The following is a 17,500-nucleotide window of genomic DNA, read 5'->3' as shown; positions in this document are numbered from 1 at the left end:
TTACACAGGAGGGCCCCGCTGCTCCTCGTTAAACACAAATTGACTCCTAGATGGAGAGGACGGGGCTGTGTGGGGGGGAGGGGGTCAGAGAGCTGCGAGAGGACAGCTAATCAATTGCAAATTAGCGGGGCCGAAAGAGAAATGAAGCAAGCGAGGGGAGGGAGGAGGAGGAGGAGGGGAGGAGAGAAGGAAGTAATGAGACGTTTTGATGCTGAAGACTGGCAGCGTTTTCAATGAGAGGCTGACAACTCGTTAAACTGCAGCCGATAGGGAGATTTCTTTTTTCATTTCGAGGATTTCGGTCACGTAATGTCTCAGAAAATGCATTTAGAAGAATAAAGTACATCTGAACCTTTTTGAATTACAGAAAATACGATTTTAAAACACAGACAGGCAATTATTTCTTAATATTTTCTGATGGTTTACAAATAAACATCTTTCACATACAGCATATTGATGATTTTCAGATTCAGGTTTATCTTCTGTGTGTAACAACAGGTAAAATTGTGACCGTTTGTCTCAGTGGTTCCCAACCTATGGGTTGGGACCCCACAAGGGGGGTCACAAGATTAATCTAAGTGGTCCCGAGATGACGGATGGAATGTAGTTCGACGTTTCGGGAAATTCACTTCTCTTTGTTGAGCGTTAGATAAGAAGACCAAAACCACTTCCCGCATCTGTTTGGTAAATATGAAGCTACAACCAGCAGCCGGTTAGGTTAGCTTAGCATAGCTTAGCATAAAGACATAGGTGCTCATGGGTCGAGAGTATGGCCTTTGTTCCGATTGGTGAAATGAGACAAAAATCAACAAGAAATTATCTTTTATGTTGCAAATTGCTGCTAGCATGTAGCATGTACATTTGGTGAAGCAAGCCCGTGACAACTTTGATTGGGTGCAAAATAATAAGCACTAACTCTGCAGTCTGATGTCTGTAAAGCGTCCTTTGTTTTCTCCTCCCTGTCCCTCACTACCTATCTAACTGTGTCTTTCACACTCACACACACACACACACACACGCGCATACATACAGTCACAAGGGAATACAGCCTTTATATGGTGGGGTCCATTAGGTGTATTAGCTGGTGGTGAAAAGTGGTGCTGATGTGGTGCTTACAAAGCTCCACAGGGGAGATGGACATTTGATCTTCTATCTGACCCATTCTGACTCCGGGGCTCCTGCCTGATCTAATTTCTTTGTTGTTAAGAGTATTTGCATTCTTTTGGGCCACATCTTTGGAGATAAGTGCTTATTGCTGAGGTGTTTTTTTTGTGCTGCGCTAGCTACAAGATAGCAAGTAGGTGCTCTCAAGTAAATAATGAAAGCATATTCAGTGGCAAATACAGCCCTTTTTTACTGTCCATAAAAGTCAGGCGGTTAGTGCACGTTGTTGATCCGATCACAAGGGGCCAAACCATATAATAAGTTTGATGTTGCACAGCCGCTGCTCACTGATACCCCCCCCCTCCCTTTTTCAGGTGGAGCGTTTCTCCGGGCGACTCACACAGAGAGGGTCAAAGATAAATTCAGCGCAAATGATCTCGCCTCTGAGGTTCCCGGGCTTTATGTGACCGCAGAGTCCTCTAATCTGGCAATAAGCTTCCTGGATCGACCCGAGTTTGAGTCCTCACCTTAGAGGACTCTCTGGCAAGTCGTTTCTCGTTATTTATCGACTGTCGAGGCATGTGACAGGTCCGGGTCGAAGTCGAGGCCTGCTAGCTGCAGAACAACAAGCAAAAAAAAAATCTCTAGGTTTACACAAACCACAGGACACTTTTTGTGAAAAAAACAAAAGAAAAGAGAAGCCCTGCATTTTTGCTTTGGTCTCTGTATGAACAGACGTGTTTGGCCAAACATGCTGACATCCCCTGCACTCTGGCCGACAGTCACGATGGTCTGGCATTGATGTAAAATGTCACCTGAAATTGGTTGTGTTGCCTCGCGGGAGAAAAAAAAAAAAAGCATTTCCTTTTTCTGCTCCGGCGCTTTTGTTTCCTTTTCTGTGCCAACATCTCAGGTTTCACCTCTTCAAAACGAATCGATCGGTGGTTCAGGTTGTAGGTTGTAGTTGTTAGTGGAAATCAGCATCTTTACTTTAAAGCTTTAGAATCTTTATTTTTACGCCCCTGTGACATTCTTTCAAAACTCAAATATTAGTAGTATTCAAGTACTGTATTAGTGGTTTTGCATGTTTTAGCCGATTTGCTACAAAGTACATTAGATTAATTGAATAATCTGTTTAATACGTCCTCTGTTTATGTTTGGCTCACAAATTCTTGGTGAATTCTCACCAAGAGAATTCATTTATTATCATAGAGGACAAGGAAAATCAGCAAATATCATGCTTTTGAAAAACTGAACTGTTGAAGGACCAATCCTTTCAGCACTAAATTGCATATATTTTACATTTAAACCATTAAAAAGTAACTGCACACATTTTTCCCCCTTTAAATTATATGACTGTACTTCTGTTTATGGTAACATTTCATTGTTGAAAATGGCCCCAAAACATCATTTACTGTTTTAAATCAGCCCTTATGTTGCAAAGCCAGTTCTGAGATAGAACCGACAGGATTAATCTACGTCATGAAATAAAAATATGTTAACGTTCTCTAATCAGCAAAGTAGTCTCCCAGCGGTGGGGAGTGAGGCGGAGGGACCGCAAGGTGTAATTCTTGTCTCATTTGTGGTCTGATAAGCAGTAAATCCATCAAATTCAGCGACCCATATCTCTGGTTTCCAAGCTAACGTAGCTGTCATGTTTTAGCCTTTTTCAAAATGATGCAGCAGGTGGACTTCGGCTCAGACCTGTGAATGAAGTTACTCCTTAAGAAAACCATGCAGTTGTGTTTCAGACAGTTCATTTCTGTATGATGAAACACGTTTCCACCATCACAGTGAGCATAAAGTTGACTTTTTATCAACGTCATATCATGGGGCGCTAAAGTTTAAATGCAAATTAATTAGAAAAGTCAATGCTTGTTTGCCACGCATTAACAGAAAGGAGGACAACCCCAAAATACTTCAGAATCAATAGTATTACTTATATCGTGTACTTTGGGAGCTTGATGGGTGATGCTTTAATCGTGGCGTTGCCTAGCAGCGATCTTATATCCAAGTAGAAGTGGCAACATCTCATACAGCCTGATCCTCACCTCTAGCGCTCTGCCATCCATTCACTGTGTCCTTGAACATCCATTTCCTTATGCTAGACCGGTGGAAACACTTCTCTCATTCATTCACTTTTTAAGGTGCAAATACTGAGCATGGCCTCCTTTGCTCTCAACACACCTAACTAAGGTACCCTTGAGCAATGCACTTACACCCCAACCAACAACTACAGTGGGGTTTTGCACAGGCTAATATGTGCTGGGCAGCTCCCCAGTGTGTATGAAACCGAACCAAGCTGAAAAAGGGCATGTGTGCACAGCAAGTCTTCCCTGGATAAACGTTAAATATAAAAAGAAAATGTCAGTGTTTTAGGTTTGCGTGTGGCTGCAGCACTGTGTTAATCACAGGTAAATTAAACTGCAGCCCGACCATCGGCTTGACGCTAAATGGCTTCCGAACCCCACTGATAGCTGGTGCTCACGCATCCTGGTTCTTCCAAAATACATTATTAAGATGTACAATTTTTTTGTCTCGGATGTTAAAAAAGCTCAACAATAAAAACACTTCATCAGAAACAAATTAAGGCACTTGGATGACGAATAGTCGAATCATGAAGCTTGAACATTGACTGAATCAATGCACTCGCTGGAACGTCTTTAGTGCGTTACCCCTCAAACCTCTGGGAATGTCTGCGTATGTCTGCAGAGGGAATGAAGCTCAGCTTGAAGTCATGCTTCTGCTCTTATGTTTGGTTTTTCTGTTCGTCTGCTGTGTGGCTGAGGACAACATGACAGCATTTTCTCACTAATCTACAATTAACTGACAATACCTTCACCTGAGTTAGTGCTGCTTCTTTTTTCTGGCAGAGCACAGATCTTTTGTCTCTGCAAAGATAAAAAAATCAAACATGTAAAAGTCAATTTTCTGCTGATCCGTAACACTGAGCGCGTCCAAAGTATCATTATAAGAATAAATTAATAAACTTCAGCAGGAAGTGCTTTGTAAAAGTAATATTTGTTTTGCATTTATTGTAAAGACAGGACCTCTTAACTTTAGGCAAAATGTTCTATCTGAAAGCTGGTGTCTTGTAGATCTCCAGTGTACTCCCACAAATGATTGATCGATTAGTCGATCGACAGAAAATTGATGGAGCTTAATGGAATGCTGGCCAAAGGAGGTCCCCAAGGAGCAGAAATACTGAGTGTGATCCCGTCAAGGCTTGGAGATTTCCTCTCGACAATCCACTCAATGCAGTCTTTAGTTCCAGTAGAAACGGCCCATATCTGCTGCTTCATATTCTTGCAGAGAACATTGTGTTTGGCTAACTGCTAATAGTTAACGGAACTACCAGTACGCACACTGCTGAGTACATCGCTGCCGCTGAGGCAGACGCTTGGTTAATTTAATATGTCCTATATGACGTCTGCATACATCCCCGCTTGTTTTTGAGTTTGAATGGAGTGTGTCTAGATGGGGTGTTAGCCAATTGTGGGTTGTATCCATTCAGTCAGACAATTTTGCCCACCATACAACAGTGGTTGTTGCAGACACACCTGGTGGAGATCTGCACTTTACTGAGTACACCTTTCTAGTATCTCTTGTTATGGTGTTGCAGTGTCTACCTCAGATGTTTCTTCTTTCCTATTGTGCCTCTGCTTCCTTTAAGCTTCATTCACATTTCCTCTGGCCCCTTCATTACCATTTCTCTACCCGTTTCCTGTCCCAGTCACCTGACCTCCACTTCCAGCCACTCCCTCTTGCCCCACAATAATAACACCCTTCCCACCCGCCTCCTCACCTGTCTCCACTTTGCCTCATCAGCTCTGCAGTATATAACTTGCCAATTTCCACTCATTCCCTGTAAGATTGTCAATGATGCTTATGGCTTTTCCATAAGTATGGCTGTTCCTGACCAGCTCACCTGTCTTGGATTTGTTTGTTCGGACTGCCATCCTGTCGCTAGCAGTAGTTGCAGTGCTGTTTGCATCCTATTTTTTTTGCTTTGCTGATAGTTTTTCAGTTGTCAAGTTTTTACTAGCAAAGAAAATACTGCTGTAAGTTTTTGTAAGTCAAATTATTTGTAAAATTGGTAGCGCAGGAGAGTTCTCTGACTATTGTGCTTGCAGGTGGCCTTATCTCAAGGAAGGATCTGTTATATAGTTGTACATATTTAGTCTTACAAAACAAAGAGTGTATCCCCGTGTGCCATTTAGTGTGTGGTTTTGTGCAAGTCTGTCTTTTTTTTCTGTGTTTGTGTTTGGATTGGAGTTGCACTACTATCACTCCCTTTGGGACAGTGGATCAGGCAATTTCCTGTAAAAAAAATCATACCTGATGTGGAGAGAGAGTGCTGTATAATCTTTAAAAGCCAACCCTTGGGTTCCGTGAAACCATCTGATGAATACAGAGAAGGCTGTGGAGGTGTGTAACTGCGTGTGCGTGAACGGCTGTGTTTATGTGTGCCATCCTGCCTTGCTCGTGCAGACTGTGATGGGTTTGTATCGGTGTGGGTGTCTGCAGGTTTGCTCTCGTGGCCTCCGGGGGGGGCTCCTGTTTCTACTGATACCTGAGCAAAGTTCACCTCTGTCAAGGTTATATACATGAAACTAGCCCTTGACATGTTGCGTCTTCTGAAATCACGTTGGACTTGGAGGAATTATCTCATCCCGTGATGGCTTTTTCAGCAGTTATCTCTTAATTAAGCTGATTTAAAATGACAAAAAATGTCACATTTTCCTTGAGCTCTCTGCTCAAGTGCACTGCCCTCGCCTCCAAATTCCTCCAAATTCTCAAGGGGACAAAGTCCTGGGTTTTTATTTACAAATCACCCATTAGGCAGATGTTGATTGAGGTTCAGAGAGTGCAGCTGTAGAAAATCTTCCCAAAGATACTGAAGGATAAGCAGCATAGCCCCGATTTCTGAGACTGATACTGATATTTGAGTTTGAGTGGAAATATGGATAGTGGAAAGTAAGATATACAGTAGAGGGGAAACTTTCAAGAAGTTAGCAATAACTTGATAGCAAAATGTCTCTCAAATAGTTTTAAAAAGGCACAAATTGTGTCATTATAGTGTTTTTTTGTGCTCCATTTGCTAAATAAAAAGATTTTATTGAAAGTCTGATAAATGTCCTCAAGTGATGTCACTTGAGTCAGTGTCGGTTGGGTTTAAAGACTTCTGGGGCTGTGGAGTTAGAAAAGGAGATGACAAGGTCGCTGCTGATCTCCGCTTGAGGCTAGCAGCGCGGGGCTACATTACCCGCTACTAGCATAACACACTGCTGTCAGCGATCAGCTTGCACTGTGAGTAATGTAGGTGCCAGGTTTTGACCATAGACTGTATATAAGAAGTGGACGTAGTCATCGTGACATCACCCATTGGTTTGTGGACTGTTGTTTTGAAGCCTCAAGTTCGAAGATTTTACCCTCGCCATCTTGGAATATGGCCGTCGCCATGTGGTTTTTCGCAACCAATGAACGAAAGTTACCATATTTGGAATGTGGTGGAGTGACGTAGAGACATCGTATACGGCTGGTAGCAGCAGTGACCTGTCAATCACAGTAAGCCCAACCTAAAGCATACTCTGCTTTATGGTCTATTTGACTCTAAATGATCCATAATTTACTAAATGAACATCATGCTGTATTGAAGAAGACTTGAAACTAGAGATTGAGACCATAAACTCTTGTTTACAATGTTTACTGAGGTAATAAATCAAGAGAGAAATAGTCATTTTCTCATAGACTTCTATACAATCTGACTTCTTTTTGAAACCAGAGGAGTCAACCCCTGCTGGTCAGTAGAGAGAATGCACGTTTAAAGACACTTCTGCATTGGCTTCACTCGGCAGAACCGGAGGTTGCCGCCTGGTTTTGACAAAGAAGAGGAATGCATTTTTTTAAAATAAGTTAACAAAATCACTTCTGCTTGTAATTGATTATTAATGCAATCATATTAATTAATCTTTAAAATCTCTGAAAAATGCCAGTCACAATTTGTCACAATTTGTCAGAGCACAAGTGTCTTAAGGATTGCTTATTATGTCAGCAAATCCTTCCATCTGACTGAGAAATCAGATAATACTTGTTTGACTAATAATCATTTAAAATTAATCGATTGTCAAAGGAAATGTTGAATGAATAGTTGATTAGTTTCTGTCTCTAATTGTTTTAGCAGTGCCTTCAACCTGCAAAGGTTATACAGGTCATAAAGTGTGACCAACTCACTCCCTGGTTGACACGTAACCACCCAAGTTTAAATAATTTCTCTTTAGTCAGACCTCTCGGTTGACAATCTGCTTTACTTTTAACACTCAATGATAAAGTTTCAGAGTTTCACTCACTCTCCCTGTGATGTTTGTTCCTTCTGTTTTGGTGACATTGGTGCCGAAGCGCTCATTACCGTGCCGCCTGGGCACCGACTGCACTTTCCAGAGATCATCTTTAGAAACGCACAGTGTGGGTGGCACTTTGATGTCTTTTATCTTGCATTCCTCTGCAGATGAAGTTTTAGTTTCTGGCGGTTTTGCTCTTTTCATGGCCATTGCTGCTCATGCTATCAGTTCGTCTTTTTTCATCAAAATACCTCCCAAAAAATTCCCAGTGAAATGTTAGTTAGAGCGCATTTAGCTTCTGTAATGCGAGTATTCCAAAATATAGAGAGGCGAAATTCCGCCCTTTCTGGTGGACCACCGTGGGACCTTATTTTAGAAAAAGAAAATTGGTACAGTAGTCAACGGGGAGAGATCATTTTTGTCGAAGGCTTTTATTGTGAAAGGTAAGAATGGAAGGAGAGGATCTGGTTGCAGCAGACTGTCGAGCCTCCCTGTTGTTGTACAATGCAGTGTACGTCTCGAATGTGTCCGTGCTGCACAACGTGATTGGTTTATGCCAACATCATCTACATCAACATGATGCTACATGGCTTTTTCGCCTCAAATATTCCCGCTCAGTGTGCGCGAAGTACTCTTGACAAAAACAACAGATAAGAAAAAAAATGAATTGATGTGTGAATTAACTGCACTTCCCCTGCCACTAAAAGTTGCAGAATGGATGATTGATGGATGGATGATTGACGATTGGTGGATGGATGTCATGATATTATTTGTTGAAACTGGGCCGTATTAGCTTACATGTGCACATGTCATACTTTGTTTTACATTTTGTTTTTTGCATGTATTGTTAAATAGGTTCACAATATGACCGGGGGTGTGATCTAAAAGTGTTTAAAATAGATTTTAAAATAGACCCACCAGACAGCGCTCAACAACTGAGAATGCATCAAATGACTAATGTTCCACACGCGGGCCGTTACTTGAATTTAACACGCATTGCACTTGTCTTGATGTGAGCATATTCTTTTTTAGGTCATCTGAGGAGGACGCCGCCGCCTCCTCAGCCCTTTCTGTGAATTTTGAAAGATGATTGTGTTGTCTGCGCCCACCTCTCTGTTTTGCAGGCGGAGATCGTCAAGCGGCTGAACGCGATCTGCGCCCAAGTCATCCCTTTCCTCTCTCAGGAGGTAAGACTAAAAAAAAAAAAAAGAGTTAAGACGGTGGTGGGTAAGGGAGGGAGAGAGAGAGAGAAACAACTGAAGACAGATAGGACCCATAGAAGGATGGAGAAGTGTGTGGTGGATTGGGAGGACAAACAGACAGATATGGACACACACTCACACACAGATTATCCTGGGCTAATCCTCCCTGCTCCGGATAGGCAGATATGCTCTGAATTTATAAATTGTCTCCCACTAGCAACATATGCAGGAGCCAGCGGCTGAGTGTGTGTGTGAGAAAATGATTTTGTGTGTGTGTCCACCTGCTTGCACATAAAAGAAACATGCGCACGTACAGTGGTGGGTGTGTGAGGTGTGTTTCACACAGTATGTTTATTATGGAACCTTTAGGCGTGTGTGTTTAGCCAGTAAATCCTTTCTCTGGAGGAGTTGTGCGTGTGTGTGTGTGTGTGTGTGTGTGTGTGTGTGTTGAGGGGTGGGAACAGCAGGAAGGAGCGAGTGTGGACTCCAAAAAGCTCTCCTCCAGATTAGCCATGGATTAGGAGGGTTTAGGGTGGATTAGGAATAATGGCATTAGACTGCGGTGCTGCTACACAGCCCCGAGGCCCGCGGAGAGGGGAGGCAGGGAGAGAAAGCGGCTTTTTACTGCTTTTGTTTTTTCCGAACATGCAGCCTCGTTCGCCGAAGCGCAACAAAAATCATGTTATTATTGTGCAGTCAAAATCACACCGGCTGCGTGGCGAGCTCGTGTTTGAGAGAGCTCTTTGTTTTGATTGTTTTGATTTCTGTCACTTCCCAATGTTCCTTCTCACGGTTTAGGCATTTCTTTGACAGCAGCATTGTTGTCGCTAATAAGACGACGTATCAATATCATGTATCTCTATAATAGTGCGTATGTAGATAGGGTTGGGTCTCACACATTTACTGCGGTTCAGATATTCCGATATTTCTTCACTAAAATCATGATTTTGCCAGATTAAAACACATGTTCATGTTTTTTTTTAAAGAAAAGGGTAAAAAGCCTTGACTTCAGGTATTGGGAGATACCGAGTACCGATAGCCGTGTTTAATTAATAAGCTGTATGCCTCACTGTGTGGAAGTTTCTAAAGCAACATCAGGCTTGATCTACACAATGCTTTCATAACTTAACTTTAAACGAAATATAATAAATTAATACATAGATGAATGTACTGGATTTTTTTTCATAATAATGGCATCCTCTGATATACCAGAATGGCCCGATCAAGCTATTTGAGTCAGTATCGGACCGAATTTCCAACAGTTTTTGTAATGATCACGGGGAAGTTTTGATATTTAAGTCGTGTTCTCTCTCGCAACAGTGTAGAAGTGTGTCAGCCTTCAGTGATCCACCCACTTTAGAAAAAAAGTGGGTGTCTCGGGAGAACATGTTTTCGGGTTGTCCCTCCGTCTGTCCGTCCGTCCGTCCGTGCACAGTTGATTTTCGTGAATGAGATCTGGAGGGAATTTCTTCAAATTTGGCACAGATCAGAATATGGTCGTCAAAGGTCAAGGTCACTGTGACCTCACAAAGCACCTTTCATGGCCATAACTCAGGAATTCATACGCTAGTTATAACAATTTCACACAAATGTCTAATAGGATGAAATGATGCAGTGAGTCAGAAATGGATGTAAAGTGTGACTTGACGGGTTGGCAGAGCCATACAACCGCAAGGCGGAAATTCTAGTTTTCCATTTCTGCTCGTCTCCCTCAGCTATTGCAAACACTTCCGAGCAGCTAACAAAGCAGCGTTTTAGACGTTTGTTCCTGCATCATGTATTATGTTACGGTACAACACATAAACTCTAATGACAACGGGATTAAATGAAAAGCATCTGATTTGGCTGAAATGTCAAAGTAAATTGTTAGTCAAGGTGTCTGTCCCACGTCTGTAATTATAAGGATGATTGATAATATCGCTTTAGAAGCCACCCGGCTGATGGATCTTTTCACGTGTGCGAGTCACGTTCAGGCAGGTTAGACTCATCGTGCAGAGGTGAAGCTGAACCCGATGGTCAGGTTCATTTCCACGCTGGATAAGCCCTTTCTTCTCTGCCCTGCTTTGATGTTTTGCGCTTCCCCGAAATGAATCTTGGTTGCTCTCCCTCACCGTCTGGATCCGTCTCTCTCGCTCTGTACCCTTTGGATGACTTTGCCCTCTTAGCCTGTCTGTCTCTCTAGGAGATCTATCTCTTTCTCTCCACAAATATGTCTGTTTTCTCCCCGTGAAGTTTTTTTATTTTTTATTTTTATCAGCTTTTCTATCAACAGAATGGCTTAGAAATTCATGGTTGTGGCGTTTTGATTGAAGGAACTGACGGATGTCAAATGTCCAGCGCGTCATCTCCAGCACAGACATTATTAAATGCACACACACTAGGCATCTCTGGAAGATGTCATAGGTGTTTATATCAGGATGTTTGGCCTCTTTTACGACGTTTATCTTGGTATCTGTTTGGTTTTCAAATTCTGCTCCCCGAAGACGGAATTAACTAACCTGAGAGAGTCACACTTGACCGACTAACAAGCACACTTTTTACTGAACGCACTGGTTTTCCCAAATAAAGAGCAGTGATAACTCAGAGGACGGATTGAATCTGGATCTGGTTCGAGACTATCTACAGTGAGATATCGCTCAGCTCACTCTTGTTACTGCACATTTATGGCTGCTTTAATGAGCTGTGCAACGGCTTGTCAGGTTTTATAATCGGCTCATTGCTGCGTGACGATTCATAATTGTACGTCGGGCTCTGTAGTGTTACGGTGATGATGGACGTGTGCACTCAGGGACCGATACACCGTCTTCATTTTTACCAGAGAACTGCGCATGCGTGTCGTTGTAGTTCATAGAGGTCATAGATGTCCGAATACTACAGCCAGTCTTTTTCTCCGTCTGTTGCTGTTGCGATGTCTCGCTCACTCGGCTCTTCCCTGTCTGTCTGTCTGTCTGTCTGTCTGTCTGTCTGTCTGTCTGTCTGTCTGTCTGTCTGTCTGTCTGTCTGTCTGTCTGTCTCGCAGCATCAGCAGCAGGTGGTGCAGGCGGTGGAGCGGGCCAAGCAGGTCACCATGGCTGAACTCAACGCCATCATAGGAGTGGGTGTATTGCACACACACACACACACACACACACACGCATGCACACGCTGTAATAGAAAAATGCTGTAAGACGGATCTAACAGAGATACATGTTTGACAGAGAGAGAGTTCTAAGATGAGAACTGGAGCTAAACTAACTGCTAACTGTACCACTTTGTTGCAACAAGAATGATGAGGGAGGGTTTTTTTGGACATAATTCTACTTTATTCGTTCACCAAATATTATTCAGCTTCAGCGAGACTTTGATGTAATCCTGGGTCAGCTTTTACAACCCGTTCTCACTGTGCGAGTAACGAGTGAATATAGAGCGCTGCAGATACGAGTCCAAAAACCAGTCAGCGTTTATGCACCTCCGCTTCCCTCCTCTCTGAATCAATGAGTTTTTGGATGGGTTTTTGTTTTAGATGCCTGAAATCAGGTCAGCTTAGGAGGTTTTAAGGTTTTGTTTTGCGACGACAAATACGTCAGTAAATCTCGTGAATTTTTCAGCTTTTTACGTGTTTTTAAAAAGGCGGTTTCTAACAAGTGGCTTATTGAGGCTACTAAACCCCATTACACCGACGAGTACACACTAGTGTCACAAGTTAGTTCCCCAGAGAGCACTGGGAATTTATTTTTTTGACTGCAAAATATTCCCGTCGAACAAATCCTGTGTTAAGTTTGAATAAATGTAAGGGATCCTCATGATCAGAAATATACATTTATATTCAATAGTGAAATAAACATTTAAATTACATTTTTTCTAAAAAGATTTAATGCAAGTTGTGCTTTCCTCCGACACACTTGTCGCATCTAGATACTTCAAAGTGTCCTTTTCTTTGAGGACGCTTTGAAATATTGGGTTCACAAGTAATACCCAAATCCTGTTGTCTCCGTCCCGGCTTCTTCTCATGTCTTCTACCACGCAAAGTGCTGCCTAACACTAACCATCGCTTCTGTGTGCGGTTCAGCAGCAGCAGCTCCAGGCTCAGCACCTCTCCCACGGCCACGCCATCCCCGTCCCGCTCACACCGCACCCGGCGGGCCTCCAGCCCCCCCTGCCCCTCGGGGCCGGCACCACGGCCAGCCTGCTGGCTCTGTCCTCCGCCCTAAACCACCAACTGCCGCACAAAGACGAGAGGAAGCACCACGACAACAGCGGTGAACACCCGAGAGGTAAGGCCTGCCCTGCTCTGTGTGTGTGCGTGTGTGTGTGCGTGTGTGTGTGTGTGTGTGTGTGTGTGTGTGTGTGTGTACTGTTTATGCCTGCAGTAAGTCTTGGCGTTCAACACTGCTTCTTTTTGTGTCAAAGTTTTTATTTGGTTACTTCCTTTTTTATATAATACAGATATTAATTGTAATTCTACTTTTGTCTATGAATGAAGTCCATATAGCTGACTAAAATGTATCCGAGATATTTAAAAAAAATACAGACAACCCAAATGTAACATATCGACATTTAAAAAAACAATTGCATAAACTTGTGCAGATACTGAATGCGTTTTAATGGACATAAATACTGAAGCTTTTATCTTTTGTTCCATTAATGATCCTAAACTAATTTACATGTCTGAAAAATTCAAAGTTATGGATTTATACCACTGTCTGATGCTTAATTGTTAGTACTCTGAATGAACAGCAGTAAAAGCAATTAAAAACTGATTTGTCATTGTGCCGTTCTAATTGGCCTAATAGGGAGCGATACACAACCAGCCACGATGTCTCTTTTGCCTCTGTACAAGCAGAACGCCTCTGATTCTTCTGCAAGCTGACTTTGAGCTCGAGCATTTAATTACGGCACACAAACTGTGTGTACGTGTGCGTGTGTATGTGTGCGATAGAAACGGTGTGTGCCAGCTCTTAATTACTCTGCTGCAGCATGACTGCAAGGTTTTTAAAAATTTTTTTTTACAGTGCAGTAGAGCAGTTAACCTTGCCCTGTAGCTGCAGTGAATACTTGCCTCCATTAGGAGCACAATTAATATCAATACAAGTGACCCTTCGCTAAGCCCCGCCCCCCGCTGCTACTCTGTCAAGCTGTCAAAGCTACCATGGAGCCCACACTGTCACTAACTGCACTCCTCTAGCTGAGAATATAGTGAATGAGAGGTTTCTACATTTGTATTTATCAATGCTGTTGTTCTAATTCATGCCGTTTCCGATATTTGTCACTTGCCAAATTTAGTGTAATTTTGTCAAATGACAAATTCACAAATCGTAGCAACTTTTTCCTTTTCTTCTTGTCTGATCCAAAGGGGCCTGAAGTTATCTTTCTTTCTCTGCTAAGAAAAAGAAACTGTAACAAATGGGACCATCTTGCAACCTCTTAAATAAAAAAAATATATATATATATCAGAACAGATTTGATTGTCGGCCGTCTGTGTGTCTTTATGCAAACCCTAAATTCTGTATAGCCAGCCAGTATAATGGTGCATTTCTGCTTCGTTTGGCTATATTACATTTCACTTAACATGCTGCAGACAAGAATAACAGGAATAGTCAGAGTTAATGTACTTTTAGCTTGAACTGGCATTAATGATGCCTCAGGGAACATCATTAGCCTGACTCTTCTCTGTCTCTTGCTCTGTGTACGTAATGTATGCTCATGTGTGACTTTTCCATTACCTGTCTGGTTTTCTTCTTGTGTCTATCGTTGCTCATGCATTATTGCGCTTCTCGCTAAAACTTTAAATGCCTTAATTAGTTTTTATTTTTCTGTCTCCTGCCCTCCGCTTCTTCAGACAGAGACTCGGTCAAGGTAAGTCCTTCCTTTCACTCTCTCTGTTACAAACTGATGTGTTTGCTGAGAATTTTTTAATTAAATAACGTTATATTCCTTCATCGAGTGACACAATTTCTTCTCCCAGCATCAACATTCCCCACCAGAAGTCTTCATTCATCTTCATTCGTAACACTCCTGCCGGTAGCTGAGGACTAATATTTGATATCAAAGAGCATGAAGTGAGACTGAGATATGATACCTGCCTTTCTAGTTCACAACTGTGTCAACTAAAGGGATTTCATCAGTAATACTACTCTTATCAATACTCCTTATTGGTTCGGTTTTTTGTCGACTCTTATTGCTTCTTTTTTGCTTTTCAATATGTTATTTTAAAGAAATTCATTGAAACGGTAAATGGACTGTACTTGTATAGCGCTTTTCTAGTCTACACCACTACATGTCATCATTCATACACTGATGACGGGCTACCATGCAAGGTGCCACCTGCCCATCAGGACTCTAACTAACATTCACACCCGTTCATAAACCGAAGGAACAGCTTGCGGGAGCAATTTGGGGTCAAGTGTCTTGTCCAAGGACACATCGACATGGACTAGCGGAGCCGGGGATCAAACCGCCGATCCTCTGATTGAAGGACGACCCTGCTCTGCCACTGAGCCACAGTCGCCCTGAGAACAGGATTAGAATTTATTTATATTTTAAACAAATCTAAACATGGTTTCTAGAGCAGCAACAGCGAGGTCACTGTATAAAATCATTAATATATCACGGGAAACAAAAAAACTAATCATATTCCCAAGTGAAGTTTATAAAGAATGAAGAACATCAGTCAGAATCAGTCCTTCCTTCCTGTCCTCCTCCTCCTGCTGATTCACTGCCTGCAGGTACCGCTGCTTGAGGGAGGAGGGCTGCTTGGCCTCAGCCAGGAGAGAGGTTTCCAATCATTTTCAGATATGTGGCACTAAGCTGAACTACATGCAAACAGTTTTTGTTTCCAGCTCATTTTGCAAATTGCGGAGTCAGCGCACTGTGTTGGATGAGAGGCTGCGGACAGAGATGATTGAAATATCTCTTTTCTACATGTTCACATGTTCGTGTTTATGCTCGTTGAACAAGTGTATTGATAAAGTAGTGGCTGTTTAGTCACGTAGGTTTTATTGCAAGTAAAGTAACGAGCGTAGTTGCCAAAGTTATCATGTCAATACGTTACACCAAAACGTTAAAAAGTACCGATAAGATATTATCAATAGTCCAGTCGTTCATAATTTAGCACCGGTTCCTGTTTGATACCGGGTTTGGGTACCCATCCCTAGTCCACTACGAAGGAAAGTCCAAAACAAAACCAGAGTCCAAACATGTCATGATTAGTAAGGTATGCTAATTTCTTGACATATACTTTTATTAATGTTTTTTTGTCGACTATGTTATGAAGTCACTGGCTGTAATGGTTCCATGTGATTTATACAGCATGTTGCGGTGAAGCAGGAAATTAAGAGCTGTGTGAGAAACAGTTAATATGTTTGACGTAGATGTCAAATATTAAATAAACATCGTATATATCAAACTTATTTGATTTTCACTGCTTCATATTTTAACACAAATTATGGCATCAAAAATGTTAAGTATTCGCCCGGGGCATTATCTTTTTTGGGCCGTACCTCCAGACTTCCGGTCCATTCTCGTGAACGCGATATCTCAGGGAACGCCTGGAGGGCAAATTTGACGTAAACATCCACCTGGACTCAAGAATGAACTGATTAGATTTTGGTTGGTCAAAGGTCTCTGTGACCTCACCTCGGTCCCTTTTCTTGTGACATCTCGGGTACACCTTGAGTACATTTCTTCAATTTTGGTACAAACATCCTCTTGCACTCAGGATGATATGATTATAATTTGGGGGTCAAAGAACACCGTGACCGATGTCTAGTTGGATAACATTATAGAGCGATGACAATCTGCACAGACAAGGATGTAAACCCGCAACTTGACTTAAACCACGAGGTGGTAATTCTAGTAAAATAATTTCAAATGTGGCTCGCCACTTAAAGAAATATTCTTCAACAACGATCAGAATCCACGGCCATTAATGGATTCCGATTCAGATTCCATGATTAAAATCAGAGAATTAGTAGCCTCTGATCCAGTAGTCGTTTATGTATTCCACATTCACTGTAAAAGAAAAAAAAAAGCACACGTCTGACTAGTGAAGGAAGGAGGCAGTTCAACAGAGCAACATTACATCCAGCACTTGTAGTAATTAGTCCCTTAAGCTGAGCTTTTTCTGCCCAAGGCAAACATTTGGTTTGTTGAATACTCAATGAGTAGATTAGCATTTCTTTATTCCGGCAGCCCGAGCTCTTTCTCTCTCGCTCTCAAACATATATATATATATATATATACACACACACACGCATGTGCATGTGTTTAGCAGATTGTGGGTGTTCTCTGGTGTTTTGGAGGAGGTGGAGACGGGAGGAATGTTTAATATGTTATCTCCTGCCCCCCCATGTTGTATGTCACATACACACACAGCTGTGGGCGCCACGATGGGAGCGATTAGCTGTGTGTGTGTGTGTGTGTGTGTGTGTGGTCGTCAGAAATCCGCGGTAAAGATGGAGGGACCAGAATGATGAATGCCTTTCATTAGCGCCCTGTGAGAACACACGCAGCCAACAGTCACTTCATGAAACCAATAAGCCCCTTGTCACTGGTTTACAGTTGCCTTGGCAACCGTCCACGGGGTACAGTGTGTGTGTTTGTGTGAATTGCATGAACATCTGTGCCTTAACGTTCTTGGCGTTAGCACCTCGCAAGCTGATAAAGGTGTATGGGCACAAGACACACACGTGTGTGTGTGTGTGTGTGTGTGTGCGTACTGCCAAACACAGACGGTCTGTTGTGTGGTCGTGGTGCGTTCAAGGACTGCGACTCCTCAGGCCTTTCAGACGCACTTATGTAATGAAGCTAATTGTTGCTTCAGTCGCCAAGGCCACGTATTTGTCGCTTTTTCTTTTGTGTGCGTATTTGTTATAT

General features: G+C 42.4%; 1 protein-coding gene across 3 annotated transcripts in view; it reads left to right on the top strand.

The window, feature by feature from the left end:
* LOC116388398 (transducin-like enhancer protein 4) overlaps positions 1–17,500 on the top strand; it is a 74,059-nt gene that overhangs the window by 27,920 nt on the left and 28,639 nt on the right. For 2 of the 3 annotated variants that reach the window (XM_031856202.1, XM_031856200.1), the window contains exons 5-8: positions 8,570–8,632; positions 11,667–11,741; positions 12,696–12,900; positions 14,466–14,482. In XM_031856202.1, the coding sequence (XP_031712062.1) occupies positions 8,570–8,632; positions 11,667–11,741; positions 12,696–12,900; positions 14,466–14,482 (360 nt within the window). The remainder of the gene's footprint in view (positions 1–8,569; positions 8,633–11,666; positions 11,742–12,695; positions 12,901–14,465; positions 14,483–17,500) is intronic. The other variant, XM_031856201.1, reaches the window with a different exon arrangement.

The sequence above is a fragment of the Anarrhichthys ocellatus genome, unplaced genomic scaffold (genome assembly GCF_004355925.1).
Source record: "Anarrhichthys ocellatus isolate YVR2014 unplaced genomic scaffold, GSC_Weel_1.0 scaffold17, whole genome shotgun sequence".
Lineage (NCBI taxonomy): Eukaryota > Metazoa > Chordata > Actinopteri > Perciformes > Anarhichadidae > Anarrhichthys > Anarrhichthys ocellatus.
Note: the sequence above shows the minus strand (reverse complement) of the source record. Positions and strands in the feature narration are given on the sequence as shown.